This window comes from Mastigoproctus giganteus, chromosome 8 (assembly GCF_048544385.1).
Source record: "Mastigoproctus giganteus isolate SK-2022 chromosome 8, ASM4854438v1, whole genome shotgun sequence".
In the NCBI taxonomy this organism is placed as follows: domain Eukaryota; kingdom Metazoa; phylum Arthropoda; class Arachnida; order Uropygi; family Thelyphonidae; genus Mastigoproctus; species Mastigoproctus giganteus.
Window position 1 is genome coordinate 48,827,875 of NC_143582.1, and position 18,521 is coordinate 48,846,395.

Here is an 18,521-nt window from a genome sequence, read left to right on the forward strand (position 1 = left end):
CAGGGCATAATTGGAAGGGCCAAAAAAGAAGCAAATAAAGACAAAGGCAAATCTGCTGCAACTGTTCTGTATTTTATGGAATTGAATGAACTGCACTGAAGATATCAATACTAAAGATATTTATGTATATATTAGATATTTATGTATTGTTCTAGTGCTTCAAAAACATTCTCTGCAGTACTTCCCTCAAAAGTTTATTTTTTTTTTTTATGGTACTGATATATATATAAAAAAATTTAAAATATTTATTTAAAACATAAAATTACTAGCCAGAACAGATTAATGCCATCAGAAATGATGACATTACATTTGCCTGAGAAAGATTTCTTTAATTTCCTGCAGCAGCTAGGGTTTATCCACGATTTTGTAAGTTCTGATGCATTGGTAAGGATTGCCATGTTCTTTAAGATTGTTAATCGGTACTTGATACAGGCAATTTTAATTATTCTTACTTTTAATTTCACTTCAGATAAATAAATGCGCATTTAATAATTATTATAAGTACACACTTCTTTACACAATGAATTATCAGGAACCCTACTAGGGGACGGGGCAACTTTCTGAAGTAGTTTACATTCATTTTCTTTGCTCTTATCTGTTTACTATCTAACCCTAATATCTTATGCCTCAAAATCTATTAGAGTATTCGAGGGAGATTGAGGTACTATTTCTATCCTTTGCAGCCTTTTCCTTTCGCCTCAATACTGGTTCATACCTCTGCTTTGTTTTTCACAAGTAACAGATACTCTTGTATATTTTTCTAAAGTAACAGAAACACTTGGTTATAATCTTTTCATATGTTATGGAAACACTGGTATATATTTTTAATAATGTTTAAATTAATTATTTTAGTTTTTGCTATCTGTAGGGCTAGCAGTTATTTTTGCCAGTCTGGCCTTAATTTCATATAATGTAATTTCAGATAACTTATTATTAAATGAACTTATATCAACTCAAATTTCAACTTAACTTATGATTTATATTATATTTAGTATAACATAAATATGGTTAGGCTGGCATATAACTAGCCATCAATAACAACCAAAACAGATAGTTTTGGTTGTTATTGATGGCATATATTGAGAGGCGCTACCCCCATGATGACGTGCTTTTCAACGTTGTTGTTGTTGTTTTGGTTTTTAGGAGCATTAGCAACTAAGGCCATATTGCTCCGGGGATATGCGGTGGTCATTCCCTGACCTTTCCGCATCCTCCGTATTTGGTGGTGACGGGCTCGAACCCCGGTCTAATCAAGAAGCGTGTGCTACGCACTGCTGCTCCTTCCCACCTGGCTACGGAGGCGCCTACTTTTCAACGTAAGCCTTATTCAATAATAACTGACAAAACTTGGTATTTTAGATTTTGTATTTTGTAAATATGGAATTATTACGATTAATTATTAGCTTTGCTTTATATAGAGGCTGATAGGGTCCTTTGTATGTTGCAGATATTCACTGCCAATTTTGTATTTGAATTTTAATCTGTCGTGATAGGTACCATTTTATGTTATATCTATTGAATTTGTATGAATGTATGTATATATATATATATATATCTCAATGCTGAAAGATTTTTATTACCGTCAATGGTAGAAATAGGCAGAAACTCATGGTGGATTAAACTTTGATCTTCATTTTTTAAATGGGAAAACAGAAAATTTGTAAGGAAGGATACATGAAAAGATATGATTCCACTCCCATATTCAGAGGAATTTTTATTTATAATTTTTCCATTTATAAAAGTTCAATACAAAAAAAAAAAAAGAGCCAGTTTGCCAGTGTTTATGCCTCTTTCCTTGAGGAGAAAGTGGATACAGTTTTCTATTTCAATTAAAAGTAATCAAATGAGAGTAAGCATACACCCAAAGCACACAACAAATATATTTTCATTTACTGATACCAAAAACTGTAGAATATGTATTCAGTATGCATTATTAAGAATATTTAAGAATGTGAATTTCTTTAAAATTTTAAATATTTAGAGTCCAGCATACATATCTGAAGTCTTATATCAGAGAGAATCATGAAAACTGCAAATATACTTTGTAACAGCATCCAAATATATTTTGTCTACTTCAATTTCCAAACGATTCTGATATCAAACTTTGGAACAAACTGAGAAGACCTCAAGTGATAAGAGCCTCTAATGTTCGAGAATCCTTATGCCACATTACTACATAAACAGCATTATTTAGATTGGATTATTTAGAATTTTCACAAAAAGGCATTACATCAGTATTATTTGTAAATTCTATGTATTCTTTGGTCAGCCTGTTTACTAGATTGAAAAACAAAGTTTTCAGGGGGAAAAGGAATGCAACCCTTGCCTGAAAGCTGATTAATTCAGTCATGGTGTGAGTATGTATGTGTGGGGGGAAGACCATAAAAATTCCTCCTGTTTCAATCTGAATCAAACCTAGTCCTTTTCTGCATAATGTGGAAGAACAGCAAGCCTGACGTAGGCCAGTGGTCAGGAGTGAGAGTGCATAGCATGCGTTCCTTGAGTGGACCGGAATTCAAGCCTGTGACTACTAAATATGATAAATATTTGTACTGACGATTTATTGTAAACTCTACTGACTTGGTTGTCATGCCGAAGTATAAACAGAAAAAAAAAATTATTTATTTAATTATAACCTGCTTAGCTGCAAGGTCAGTTAACCAGCAAGGTTTTAGCATGGTTTGAGGAAGTGAGAGAAATTATCTTAGTATGGCACACATTACTTCTTTTGTAATGTATTTTTGTGAATGCTAGATTTTGCTTTTAATAAAAACATTACAACACATGTAAAAATCCTGGAGATGTCCTCATAAATTTTTTTTTTTTTCTTATTAAAAATGAAGACTGTTCTTCCTCCCTCTGCTCAACAATAAATGATACTTTATCTGTTTAGAATAACCATTAGGATACCAAGGATACAAACACAAAGACAACAGCACACCTCTGCAACTCAAATATATACACACACACACACACACACAATTTTTTTTTTTTTTTTTTTTTTAACTCTCATCATTCATGAGGAAAAGACTTTTTTTTATCTGTTATTCCTCTGAATATGGGAGTGGAATCATATCTTTTCATGTATCCTTCCTTACAAATTTTCTGTTTTCCCATTTATAAAATGAAACCTGTGATTTACTAAGGATCACAAGATATTATTTAGTTGGAATTTAATAGACAATGCTAATTTCTAAAATTAGCATTGTCATTGACAACGCTAAAATTTCTAGAATTTATATAGATGCTAATAAGCAGTGCTGTAGTTGTAGCTGAATAATGTAAATTTTTCAGCTACCTTAAAATTGTACATTGTTCAACCACTTCTCAATTAAGGATGCTCCTGCTTTAATGCAATTAGTAACAATGTAGATGATGGGTAGCACCATTTATATATAATAGTGAATGTAGATCAGTGTATGGCTTAAGAGAGTGTGCAAGGAGAAGCACATCTACATGTACATGGTTCAGCACTGCATACAGTAGCAAAGCATGGGCATGAAAAAGGCAGCCAGACTTCCACTGTAAACTTTTTTAAAATTAAATTTAACTTTATATTTTTCTGTATAGTAAAAAGTATATGTAAAATGGGATCATTAACTTATTCTTGCCAAAGGTTAAACAAACAAAATAAATCTAAAAGAATCATGAAATAAAAAGCAAGAGGCAGTAAGAAATAGAAACAGATTAAAGGGGGGGGAGAGAGAGAGAGAGAGAGAGAGAGAGAGAGAGAGAGAGAGAGAGAGAGAGAGAGAGAGAAAATCTTGAAAAAGAAATCACAGCACCAATATATAGCAGATCTGTATTGTAACTTCATTCTCCACGTGACATTGATATGCATTAAAAACACTTCCTATATAAAAATAATTTCTGGTACTACTTGTATTTTACACGAATAAACATCTAATTATCTTATCATTTGAAAGTTCACAAATCTTTGCATGCATCCGTCCTCTCCCAACACTTTTCCACTACTTCTTAAGTAACTATATAATATCGGTGTAGATACACCATAGTTTACCCATAAATTTGAACTACATATGTAGTGTAAAGGCATCGTTTTAATTGTATCTCAAATTGTGGGTGCCTTCACAACAAGATAGCTGGTATTGCACTACTTCAAATAAATAACGCTTCTCTAGTAGAGAAGACTACTAGTATTTATTTTCAGTGGATACCACCACCCAGATGATCATTTCGAAACTAGTGGGCTTCATCATCAGTGGGTGAGCAGGTACCCTGGTAATGCAACATGCCATCACAGTTGCAAAGTTATTTCCGCAATATGAGAGATGCCAAATGGTGTAGGTAATAATAATGTATTAGAAGATGAAATGCACAAGGCATTTCGTATTAACTATATAATATCAGTGTAGATACACCATAGTTTACTCATAAATTTAAACCATGTATCGGCATCATTTTAATTGTCTCATATTGTGGGTGCCTTCACAATGAGATAGCTTGTATTGCACTACTTCAAATAAATAACGCTTCTCTAGTAGAGAAGACTACTTATTTATTTTTAGTGGATACCACTACCCAGATGATCATCTGGGTAGTGATATCCACTGAAATTTATGGGTAACTATGGTGTATCTACACCGATATTATATAGTTAATTACCTAAACCCATAAGAAATTATGCTTTGTGCATTTCGTCTTCTAATACATTACTTCTCTTAAGGGAAAATTAGCTGTTAAATATGAATTATAATTTCAGTCAGGAATGCATTTATGTATAAGTCATGAAATGATTTAACATTTATATATATATGGAGTGAAAGTGAGATTCACTTCCATCTATGCACTTTTATCAAACCTATTAATTCCACTATGATTATATATACTTTTGCATCCTTTACTGCTGCTTTGCGCATTCAGGTGCATCTGTCATATCATCCTTATTTTTATCTATCAATTGACACTTGTTAAAATTCATGTTTATATATACATATATAGCATTAGTGACATGCATGCACACACAAATTGTAAACTGTAGCATGTCGACTGAAGCACTTGGAGGCACACACAAGAAAATGCAACCCTACCAAATCTCTCTCTCTCTCTCTCTCTATATATATATAGAGAGAGAGAGAGAGAGAGAGAGAATAAAAAAGTAAACTTGGTAATGGAGTAATAAGAACAAATAAATATTAAATATTAATAAATATTACAAATAAATGTAAAAAGCAAAGCATATAAAATCTTTACTCATTTCAAATTTAACAGGCTGAAAATCAAGCAATGGGATTGGCCTGAGAAGTGGAAAAAAGCAGAGCTTTAATAAGCTCTCTTTTTGACCATATTATATTCATAATTTTAATATTATCAACATTTTTATATTAATTTTCCTCTTTGGCCAGAAGCAATTCATAGTATTTTTTTCAATTTATAATGTAATGACAAAGATACATCTATAAAGCATCTCTTCTACAATAAGCATAACAAACATGAGAAATATTTATCTTCCTTTCTAATTCTACAAGTCACAGTTCACATAATAATTAAATTAATGCAGACAACACCAAGAAAAATTGTAATTATACACTATATAAGGACTCTCATACTTACAGTAATTTTTTTCTTTTATTTTAGATATGACTTGGTCTCTGGATTTTGGTGACAGAAAAACTGCATTGTTACATAAAATGGCTTTTTTCTTTATTCAAGAATATTGCTCTGTACTTTTTCATCAATCAGAAATTATTTTAACATAGAAAAAAATGTGTCCATAAAATATATAAAACTGCAAAATATTTCAATTATTTATATATAGATAAAAAGATATATCATTAAAAGGAAATAATAAAATATCAATACATGCTTGAAATTTACAAAATATAAAGAACATGTACAACTGAATAGAAATATTACAGTTGATTTTTAAAAATTACTTATAACCTAACACTGGAATATTTTTTATATCACACTAAGAAATTCCAAAAGAAAAACTGAAGAGCCAAGCAGAATCAACATGTTCACATGGAAAAGAATGTACATAGAACAAAACTTAGCATATTTGTATTTGGTTTCAGATTACAAAATTTAAAAGCATTAGAAAAATAACAAAAGAAAAACCTTAAAAAAATAGTATCTACTAATGTTTAGAATGAAAAATTAAATGCAAAACAGCAGTCTTTCCTGTTTTAAATGTACAATATATTGAACACATTCTATGACAAAATTTTTTAAATTAATTTAAGTTAAATTTTTTAAAAAGTATTTCAGCCAAAGGAAGGCTAAAAAACTCTTTCTCTAAATTAATACTTGATACCACAGTTTGTAAATCCTAACCTATAGATTGAGATTCACTCCTTTTATAATTACTTCATATTTTATTAATTAGTATTTCTTGATTTTGACTAGTATTTTAAGGAAAAGTATACTAAGTTATAAAAATGTGAAAGCGAACACACAAATTAATAAATTACAGAAGCCATTCCCAATTATTAAGGAGTGCACTTCTTTCTTAGAATAAACCATAACTATTAAAAAGCTAATCCAAATACAGACACAATGCAATACATGCTCTTGTTTTCCCACCTCACTGTGCAGCTACCTGGAAAATAAAAATTACATAATGGCTAAATATATTACAGCTAAATACAGCAAAGATAAAATACTTAATTTTTCTACCTATAAAAAGAAAGAGCCCTGTGTAATGGAAAAGCCTGCTTACAGCTGAATTTATGTAAAAATGAATAAAGAGATCAAGGCTTATTTTAAAATCCATTATTATGTTTAAGAAATAAAATAAACTCGGAACTATGATTTAATTCAATAAAGATAAATTTTTATTAACAGAAATCATAAATATACAAGGGGCATTCAATAATTATCTACCTACTTATAAAGGAAATGAGATATAGGCAAAAATCTTTTTTATTTTTCAATGTAGATCCCTGGACTTAAATCACTTGTTGTTTGTTTGTTATTTGGTTTTTAGGAGCATTAGCAACTAAGGCCATATTGCCTCCAGGAAAGGTCAGGGAATGACCAGGAATATGGTCATTCCCTGACCTTTCCACATCTTCCGTATTTGGTCACAGGCTCGAACCCTGGTCTAATCAAGAAGCATGTGCTATGCACTGCTGCTCCTGCGCACCTGGCTACGGGGGCACCTTCAATCACTTGTTCCAATTTGTTGGCAATGAGGAAATACCAGACAAATAAAATTCTTTGTGATGTCTATGTATGTTTTCTCTGATGTGTCGAAACAGGAAATAGTCACTGGGGCCAGATCTGGACTGTAAGCTGGATGGGTAAGTTCTGTAAAGTCTCAGTCTCTCAAAGCAGCACACCTCTGGAAAGTTTTTCAGTGTTTTTCCTTTATGACTTCCCTTAAGTTGCACAGTAGGGATGCATATGACTCCTCACTGATTGTGCTTGTGTTCCAAGTAGTGAATGTACAAAATTTGCTCAGCATCCCAAACAATGGTGGTTGTAATCTTGCCAGCTGAAGGTTGTGTTCGAAAATTTTTGGGTGGGAGACAATCCTTGTGCTTCCATTGCGTTGATTCTTGCTTGAAATCAGAATCCCAGTGATGAACCCATGTTTCATCACCCGTAACAATTCTGAAGATGAAAGTTGCAGGATCCCTTCCATAAAGCTCTAAATTCTCCTCAGAACATAGTGTGCATAGTGTTAGGGCGCCACCTGTGGTTTCCCACATCTGCGCCATATGTACACTGTGAAGAAATACAGAATACTGTAAATGCCAGAAAAAGTGTAGTGTGTTGAATGTGTAGTTTTGTGTTGGGTTCTGTTGTGTGTCCTGGCATTTGGCCGCAGGGCCCCCTGGTGGAACCCAACGTTGCCCGCACACACCACTAGGAGGTAGCCAGGCTGCCCATAGTTCTCTGGCTAGTCTCCGTCAGGGTCGCCTCAGCTTCCTGAGCGGAGACCAAACACCGTACTCTGAATTTCTTCTGTACAGGGGTCAGAAATCTGGGGACCCACCTTGCACTGACTTTAAAGGTGAAAAGGTAAACTGCAGCCATTATCAATCTACTGCAGGATGGAAGCCTCCTCAACGATTAATGCTGAGAGAATTGGAACGTAATCTGCCAAGCTGATCCAGTGCAGGTTGGCAGATCGACCGTATTTAGCAGTCAGGGACTTGAACCCCAGTCTACTTCAAGAGTGTGTGCTATTGCACTCCCGCTCCTGACCACTCGGGCTATGGAGGCACTGACCTTAGTCATCCCCAAATGTTCATGGATGATGGTTATAACTGTTCCCTCAGATATATCACATTCCCTAAAGATTTGGGACATCTGTCATTCAGCCCAAGGGTTTCCACAGCTTGGCACAATTCTGGAGTAGTCGCTGTCTTCCTTCTTTCTATTACAGTAGCACAACCTAAAAACATAGTGGGATCAAAATTAGTATGATTCATGTTGAGGTATGTAGGAACATGATAAATCACCAATCATTGAAATATAACTATGGGAAGTAGCTTAGGTAGATAATTTGTTGAACGTCCCTTGTACAACATACCTGTAAAAACAGATGCAAAACAGAATTTTTTTTTTTCACCATCACGATGTGGAACACTCGAAATAAATAGCAGTAGCTTTGTTCACTAAAAGCCTATTTATAATAAATTTTCTGAATGAAAACCAAAATAAGCAGCCTTGTAGTTCATTGAAATCCATTCCATTTTGTTCTATTCCATCAATGAAAATAATACCTCTTGCTTTAGTCACCTAGGATTGTTTGTATTTGAAAAATATTCTACCCTGTAAAGTGAGTCCCAATTTTTGGTCTTTACTGATTAGGCCTAATGACAGAATCCAGAAACATCTCCAATTATTAAGCATTTCTATTATAATTTACTTATTTAACTTATGCTATACTTTATACACAAAAAAATTTACTGGATAACAATAAATGTAATTTAATTAGTATTATTCATTTTTCATTAATTCATTATGAAAACTGCACAATGTTCTTCTCTCAAACACACATCAATCATAACTGTAATTTTCAAAAGTTATTCCAAAGAATAGAAGGTATAAATAAAGAAGGAAAGTTAATTCCAGAAGTCTGAAGTTAAACTATGCATAGATATTGACTAGCTGAAATTTGGCTTTGAAATAGAGGTGGAATTCTATGCTAATTCAGGGGAATAGTGCCTATGGAAATCTGTAGAACAGGAATGATGTAGAAACTGAATATCTATGTAATAGGGAGTGAAGCAACAGGCACAAGCATATCACTAATATTACTTGAACATGAAACAATACGCGAGACTTGCCTTATGACAAAAAAAGTTATAAATCATGGTTATACCTAAAGATATGCTTATACAGCATCAACCAAAAAAAAAAAAAATCCCACATCACCTGTATGTTCTTTATTAGAAATTTAAATGTTGTTAAATATGAGTATGGGAAGAGAGGTCTTTCTTCTGGTTAAAAAGACAGGACCAGATTATTTAAGTCAAACTTTTTTTCCCTCCCAATGAAAAATTACTGGCAATCAGCATTTAATAAATTAATGTATATTTGAGAAGTTACTGTTTGGACAGAACTGAGTTTGTTGAAATGTAAACTAGAATGTAATGAACTCTCACCACATAAATAACCCTTAGTAATTTTTTTTTAACCACACAATAATCCTTAGTAATTTTTTGATCCCATATGGGTTCAAAAAATTACTACAATAGCTTTCTAAAACCAGAACCCATTATATATATATATATATATAAAAAAAAAAAAAAAGTTAATTAGAGTCATATTTGGTGAAGACGCTCTCAATGTGGAGTAACAGAGTAAAATCTGCATTAAGCATCACCATTTTACTTTTAATTCAATTATATCCACTCTTTCTTTTAAGTTTTATGTCATGACATTTTATTACACCACACAGTTATCTGTGAAGGAAGCAGTAAGTGTATGCAACTCCCACCAAAACCTGCAGGCTTAGTGACTATGTAAAACCGCGATTAGTGATATTGTGTACAGGAGAGGCTTTGATTATGTAACTGGGCCATTCCTTGCAGTTTTTTTTAGTATTCTATTGCATATTGTTTTCTCTCCCTAAACAATGCCTAATTATGGAGCAAGTTTGTTAAGAAATTGAAAAAAACTCAAGAAAAACTTAGAAAAGAAAAATTCAAGAGAATGAAAAAAGTAAACTCTTCAGCATTTATTTCTGCTCAAGAACATAATTTTCATCTTGAATTCCAGTGCATCATTCTGTTGCAAAGATTAAGTAGTTTTTACCATAAATTTAGTACTTTTACAATAGAGGGCAAGAAATATGTTAAATGTTCAGGATGAAGAAAACAGACACAAGAAATTTGTTGTTGTTGATGCTGCTCATGAATTTACTTAAGTCATCAAACTAAACAGTGCACACAATTTAGAAAAGAAAAATTATCAAATCATGTGAAAAGAATTGCAGTAAAAATGAAATGTATATAACCCCAAACATTCTGACATCAATGAGGCTCTTTTAAAGTGGTTTAAACAACAAAGGAGTGAAAATACTCTATCACTTTTATTTGGTATTGAGAACTGTGTTCCACTGGTTGTACGGATCAATTTAAAGTTAATCGCAATGTGTTTAAGAAAAGTTTCAGGTGAAGCAAAAGACAAACAGTACAACCATTTTGGAGTGGTTAAATTTGGTAGCTTAAGATGAGTGAATGATATGTGGATTAGACAGGACCCTTTTAAATTAACTCATGACAAAATATTGAAATTCAAGGGTGAAAAATGCGACAGTTGAATTGCTGATAATGACAATTGTAATTAGAATGGCACAGAAAAGAAAGACAAGTTTGTTATAGGAAAATCTAAAAACCTGATGTTTCAAAAATATTGAAAAGTTACCTATTCGATATAGCACAAATAAAAATAGCTTGGATGACATAAGCTTCGCCTGAATTTCAGTTGCTTCATAGGGATTGCAAGTTATGGAGACAATTGAAAAATTCTGCTTCTTTTGGACAACTGAACTACATATTTTTCAAAAGAATACACAATGGATAAAATATATCCATTGTATCCATTTTATGAATAAAATATATCCAATGTATGTGATGCCTACAGAAGTGAAACAGTATGTTTAGTGTAACTGGAGTCATAAGTATCCATTTTATATTCATTAATTGAATTTTAATGAAATTTCTACTAATTTAAAGGTAATTTTAAAAAATGTCTATATCATTTATAACATCACTCTTATGTCAGGAATATTGTGGTCCCATCAATGATGCTATAATTGAGTTTGACTGAACGTGGATACTTTGTCTACCTTTCAGGTATAGTATGAAATTCTGGTTAACAACTTTTTTTCTTCTTTTTTTTTAACATCTGGTTGGTGTAAAAAGGTGAAAGGTCGCAGTCAAAAGGATCAGAGCTACACAAGACCCTCCATTGTTTTATGAAGTTAGTTGGAAGGTAGGGGAGTGTGTGCTATGGTTACCTTTTTACTTTTACAAATTCTGTGAAGTCCACAGAGCACAAAGTATCCTTGGGAGGAAGGGGAGAGATATTATCCACCATCTTAAACCAAGACAGTCAATACACAAATTATAAGCGCTGCACTCTTAAATGTTTCTATCTCACATAAACTAAATTAACAGTGCGTGAAGGAGTCCTAGATCTACCAAATGGAGACAGTTTCATTTCAATCTACCATTTGAAAGATGGCCACTAAACAAATAAGTAGCACTACCCTTGCATTTACAGGCTGATCCAAAACACATTCAGTGAAAGGTACTAGAATACTCTAATCAGGCGTTTGAAACAAGATGGCTAACATTCAAATTATAAGCACTATTACCCATTTGGGAACACTTGTGTTTACAAGCCAATCCAAACAAATTTCACAGATGAATGTTTCATAAACTATCCAGGTAAGGATGGTTTTATTTCAATTAATCTTGAAATAAGATGGCTGCAACACAGATAATAAGTGTTACCACCCACTTCAGAACCCTTGTGTTTACAAGTTGATCCAAACTAAATTCACAAGTGTTGGGAGTGCAGATGAAATCCCCAAAACCAGTAATCTGGCACCATCCTTATTACATATGTTAAGCAAACAAAACGTGTTACCTTTTACAGATTTTACAACAAACTTTTGTACGTCCTCTGAAATTTTACATCCTCCCCCCTTTTGGCATTTTACTGAAAGACATTGTTAATTAGCTATGCACCACAAAGCCTGATGAAATATCACACATAATGAACAATGCTATTATGGTGTGTTTCTATTGTGTAACTTATGCCACCACAGCATATGTCATGGCCAATTTGTTAACAAAAAAAATAAGCAAAAAGAGGGAAAAAAAAAAAGTTTTAATGTGTTTTATTTATTTTTGTGAAAAGGAAAAAAAAAGCAAAAAACTGAGTTAGTGCAAAAACACTATCACCAACTATATTATAATATGTGACTAGACTTTGATGAAGGGCTTATGTGAAACTTTTAACGTTGGTAACTATGTACAATACGCATTTTGGAAGGTTGTTTTTTTTTTTTTTTTTTTTTTGTTGTTGTTATTGTGAATATAATGCTTTTTCTCTTACCACTTGTACAGAGTACAATGATGAGATATAGAAATGAACATGCACATACACATATATCACTATCCAAAATCTAGCATATCCAAGATTAGCAAGTATCAGGGCCCTAAAGTTGCCAAATTTGAGAGGTTCAGCTTTACTAAGCTATTCTCTTGAGATGTTTTTATTTCAATTCTGCCATTTTTAAATAAGATGGCTACTCAGGTATGACAAACTGGGTTTGTTACCTGGGAGTCTAAAACGCTAATGGAAATGATATTCAGGTGACACTTGAGTCAAGTGGACCAAATTTCAGTGAAGTCCAGTCATTCTGCAACAATACCTTCACAACAGTGGAACTGTTAGTAATGCAATATAACTCCCAAGTGCAAGTCCCGAAATATGGCACCTAGTATATTGAGGGTGACCACCCAGGTGTAAACCAACATAAATGGGGTTGAGGTTTGGCACCCACGCCACACAGAGGAATGCCACTCCCGTGTTACCAAGCAATACTACGTGGTAGATGACTCACCAACCGGTGCAATACCACCACTTTGATTAGTGGCGGCTTGAAGTGGTGTAACCCACTTTTTAGTCTCCAGACCAAAGCTCCGGCAAATTCCCCATCTCTTCTGTCATGCAGTATGATTGATGTCTTTTAAAGTTATGAGGGACGTCATGAGGAAATCCAATGTTCCTTACATTTTGAGGGTAGAGTTCTAAATTAGTGTTTGCAGCAGGGCAGCCTGCTAGACAGTCCACCAGACTGAAACTACTGGTAACTCTCTAGAAGGCTTCTGGATCAGCTAGTGTATAATCTTGCTGCCTCTACACTGCTAGATAGTGACTGAAAGGAGTCTGAGAAGTGTGTAAATTGTGGGCATTGTCAAAAAGCTGGGTATTTTCAAACTAGATGTAGTTTGCACGATATGTGCAAACTACATCTAAAAATTTCATTACTTCATACATATCCCCCCACCTTTTCTTACTACCTGAATGTATAATGAATAGCCGAACAAATAGAACAAACTTATTGGCAAAAAAGATCTAAACCTCCGAAACACTTCCTCATTCATTTCTCAAATATATGTGGTCTCAGTTCCAATCTCAATGACATCCATTTCGTCTATCAGCACCTTGGATTTTTTCTGACAGAATCCCGATTATCAGTTTAGTCAACCACAGCTCATTTCAGTTGTCCTAATTATTTGCTGTATGATTCCTTCCTTTCACTTCAAAGGTGGTACTTGTGCATATGTCCTTTCTGATATTCCCTCTCAGAGACTTAGTAATTTGGAATCTCCTCTTTTTGATCTTCTCTGGCTTAAAATCTTTCTACCCCATTCCTTCAAATTCATCTGTTTCCATTATCATTCTCCAAACTCCACTAATCACTTGGAATTCTCAGACTTATTCTTTAAAACTTGACTTTCTAAAGTCCAACTTTCCTAACAGTGAGGTAATTTTCCTTGGTTATTTTAATGTTCACAACTCCAATCCTTCCAAGGTGAGTGGTTCTCTAGGCACCTCACATCACAACTTGGTGATGGTCTCTTCTCTAATGAAGCCTTTCTCTTGTGGATTTAATTTGCCAGTCACACAGACACAGCTGATTGAGATGCTAAGGCTTTTGCAATTACTAATAACCTTGCACAGATTGTTCATTTACTTACCAGAATACCAGATAATCCTAACCACACAGCAACACTCAATCTTTTTCTCACAAACAAACCTTCCAAGTACATGGCTGAGGTGAGTGGTTCTCTAGGCATCTCAGATCACAACTTAGTGATGGTCTCTTCTCTAATGAAGTCTTTCTCTTGTGGCCATTCTCATCCTCATGTTATTTGGCATTATAAGAATGCAAAAGGGAATGATCTTCAAAACATCTTTTCTTCTTTTCCTTGGCCAATAACTGTATTAAATCTTCTGATGTCAACATTTGCTCAGATCATGTCAGTGAAATTATTCTTGTAGTTATGAAATCCTCTATTCCACACTACACTTTAAAATCTTATCCTTTATCTAAGGCTTGGTTTTCCAATAAATGTGCAAAGGCTGTTCAAGTTAAGAATATTGGATACTGCAATTGGCTTGCATCCAAATCTCCAGGTTCATTTACATTTACACTAAGGCCACAACAATTGTAAAGCAGTTATTAATCAGCCCAAACCAGATTTCAAGCAGGGCTAAGAGTAGAAAACTTGCTTCTTGTCCAAATAGCAGTCGAGCATTCCGGTCTCTTGCCAAAGCTATTGGCCGTAACCTTTTCCTATCTGTAGTCTCACCTCTGTCAAAACTGGATGGTTCTATTGCCACCTCAGCTAAAGATAAAGCTGACCTACTAGCATCTCACTTTTCTTCTAAGTTGTGTATTGATGATCTTGGTAAACCATCTTTTACAATTACCAATACACTCCATTCAATGCCTTCTGTGGTCTTCCTCAAAAGAATGTCAGAAGAACCTTCACGTCTTGATGCAAAGAAAGCACCAGGTCTTGATGGTATTTCTCCACTTGTTCTCAAAACCTATGCTCCTGAGCTTACTCCTGTTCTGTATTGCCTTTTTACATTTTCTTATTCCACTGGTGTTTTCCCTTCTTATTGGAAATTTGCTCATATCCAGCCAGTTCCTACACAGGATGATAAATACCCCTCATACAATTATCATCAGTGTTGAATACAGGGGGAGGATGACCAGGGGTGAGTTTCACTCCCGGTGGAATTTTCATTGAAAGTTCATTTCGTTCAAAGACCTCAGATGTTGAAATTTGTCACATTTTTTGTTTATTTTTAATTGAAATTTTCTTCTTACTGGAATCTTTAGGGGCCATATTATCAGTTTATACAATGTTGTAATTATAAAACCCAAATTCAATAAATTTATGACAAATAAACACAAGATGAAAAATCACATCAACTGAGTGTGGTACTTGTTAGGTGGTACGAGGCAAAAATAAATCACTAAAATTCAAAAGATACAAAATTTTCAAAATAATTAAATGGGCAATATTTTTGGCTGCACAAATTGTAATTAAAGCCACTATTTCAAGTGTCAGCATTTTCATTTATGGTTTTTAGGTTCCTTTTATTTTCACACAAATGTTCTACTTCTAACTAATTCTTTGTTTGTATATTGCAAAACAAGATCGCAGCCCAGGAATAGGTTCACCTGAATTGGTTCCTGACAGATACTATTGTAATTATAGTGTCCCGTGGCTTTCAGGGGGTAGGACTAAATATCTGGACAGAGAGGGGAGTCAACTGCAGACACTAATTGAATTGTCGGCAGTTTCGCTTTATGGTTTTCACATTCCCTTTGTCGTTTTCACAGCAAGAATCTACTTGTGGCTAATTCTTCCTCTGTATACCACAAACAAGACGGTTTGATCACAGCCTATAAACAATACATTTTATAACCTTTTTATTATATATGCATCTAGTGTAATATTGCAAGATTGCATGAAGATAAGGGCACAAATATAAGATAACATGAGGGCACAAATGAGTTATTGGAAAAATTAAATGAAGTGATTGATACAAATGCAAAGAAAAAGCAAAGAAGAATAAGATTATTACAATACAGTACAGATTGACCGTCACTAATCCGGCAACGTTGGGAAATGTGGACTGCCAGATTAGTGAGTTTGCTGGATCACCGGTGGTTATTTTAGCACATACCACAGAGTAGTAAGATATTACTACTCTTACAACTATTATTATTATCTTACTACTCTGTGTCACATACCGTTTACCCAAAAGCTAACCACCTCATCATCCTACCTTTAACACGTTGACTGCCAAGCTAGTTTAAGAAAAAAATTCCCCAGGGGCCAAAAAATATTTAGCAAATAATTTGATTAGTAATTCTAAAATAAATATTGTAATGTCAGTGTTATTGTTTTTTCACTTAAAATATCAAAAAAAAAGTATTTTTTTATGTCGCATATATGGGGCCGACGTGGCCCAGTAGGTTAAATCTTGAGAAGCCATGTCGCCCACACACGTGTGACGTTATTACAGCATACATATGAAGGTCGTTTGTGATTAGTTTATTGCATGTGCGGCGAGCGCTGCAATAAAACTAATTGCGATAAAATAAACTCAAACGTCACAATAAGTTTTTGTCAGTATTGTTAAGAGATTTTGTGAAAACAAGTTCGTCAGCACGCTGTATTATCCATCATATTGTGTTGTGTTTTTCCGCAAGTTTGTACAAGTGTGTTGTAAAAAAATAAAAAAAAAACCTAAAAAGGAATGGCTAAAAGAAAATTACTAAAATAAGAGGAACTGATAGAAACTGCTGGAATTTACAGTTAAGCAGAGTTAAACTTCTCACAGACACACCGCTGTTGAGTTTTTTTCAGAAGTTCAACTTTATCTGTTATGGACAATGTACGGTATTTGCGCTTTACACCATGAGAGGCACTTCCTTTATGCATTGGAACCATGGCTGGGGCTAAATGTGAGCAGTTATAATAATAAATGCAGAAAAACAAGTGGGAATGGCTTGCCAATGTTTACGAGTTCGTGCCAACAGCTGATGCTGCAACCAATGCCACCAAAACAGTAGTGGCAGGTCGGTGCACCGACCGGTGAAATTTTAAATTACATTCGCGGAAATTATGTCCAAATTAGTGATGGTCGATCTATACTTGCATGTTTGATTATAATTTGCATAATTTTTTTTTTTTTGAAAATTTTAATTGGGTAATTTTCATATTATTAAACTGTGATTATTGTCAGTAACATGGTTTTTGTGAACTGACTATTAGTATTTAGATGTTAAATAATAAATATTTCCTTTTGTTTTCTCATATTCTCTTATTATAACATTCATAGATATACAGATTTGTTTGTAACATATACATATGTTGTAAATATTAAATAATAAAAAATATAAACATAGACTACATGTATCCCCCCCAAAGTTTACATTCCCCCAGTACAATCGCTCTGGATTCAACACTGATTATCATCCCATTGCACTTCTCTTTCTAAAATAATGGAGAAATCCATGAACTGCCACTCCTAAATTCTCTAGAAGCCTTCTATCTGATTCAATGATTGCCAATATGGAGCCTGTTGGCACTGGTGGTATACTGGCTTATGTTACCCATTTATGGACAAATTCAATGGAAAAATTTGGTGAAACTCAAGCAGTTGCTCTTGATCATTTCAAAAGCTTTTGATAGTGTTTGGCATAAAGGCCTTCTAAATAAGATTCAATGTTATGGTTTGCTATCTGTTTTCTGTAATTGGGTATCCAATTTTCTCTCTGATCGCTCACTTTGAGTGAGGGTAGAAGGTTTTCTATCTTCTAACTTCTCCACTAATGCTGGTGTTCCCCATTGTGCAGTTCTTTCTCTCACTCTTTTTTCCTCTTGTATATTAATGATCTTCTTTAACTGATGGGAAATCCTATCCATAGTTTTGCTGATCATAGCACATTGCATTCCACTTTCCAGTTTCAGAAACCTTGCCCAACACAAAGAGCTTCAACTTCTTGAATATCCACAACCAATTTCTTAAATGCTGATCTCCAGGTAATTCTCCAATGGGACAATGATAACTTAGTTAATTTCAATCCTTATAAAACTCAGTCATGTGTCTTACATCTCGCAAAAAGGATTCTTCTGCTCCTGTGCTTATATCTTTGATGGCACTCAGATTTCTACACAAGATCACATATCCCTATTACCCTGACTTCTACACACTCTCTCTCTCTCTCTCTCTCTCTCTCTCTCTCTCTCTCTCTCTCTCTCTCTCTCTCTCTCTCTCTCTCTCTCTCTCTCTCTCTCTCTCTCTCCCCCCCCCATAAGCACATCACTAAATTGCTTCCTCTGCATCTAAAAAATTGGGTTTTCTCTTTCACTCTCAGGTGTTATTTTTCTTCTAAACAGCTAGTCACTCTGTAAAAATCTCAAATCTGCCCTACCATGGAATAATGTTCCCACATCTGGGGCACTGCCCCCATAATTTCTCTCAGGCTTACA

At 34.1% G+C, this 18,521-nt stretch overlaps 1 protein-coding gene across 1 annotated transcript in view; it reads right to left on the minus strand.

Moving 5' to 3' along the window:
• Window positions 1-6,491: 6,491 nt before the first annotated feature.
• The window catches only part of LOC150081522 (dynein light chain Tctex-type 1-like), a 61,956-nt gene continuing 49,926 nt past the window's right edge, over window positions 6,492-18,521 (minus strand). Inside the window, exon 5 of the mRNA XM_090380234.1 lies at window positions 6,492-6,562. Within this exon, the coding sequence (XP_090236360.1) occupies window positions 6,492-6,562 (71 nt within the window). The remainder of the gene's footprint in view (window positions 6,563-18,521) is intronic.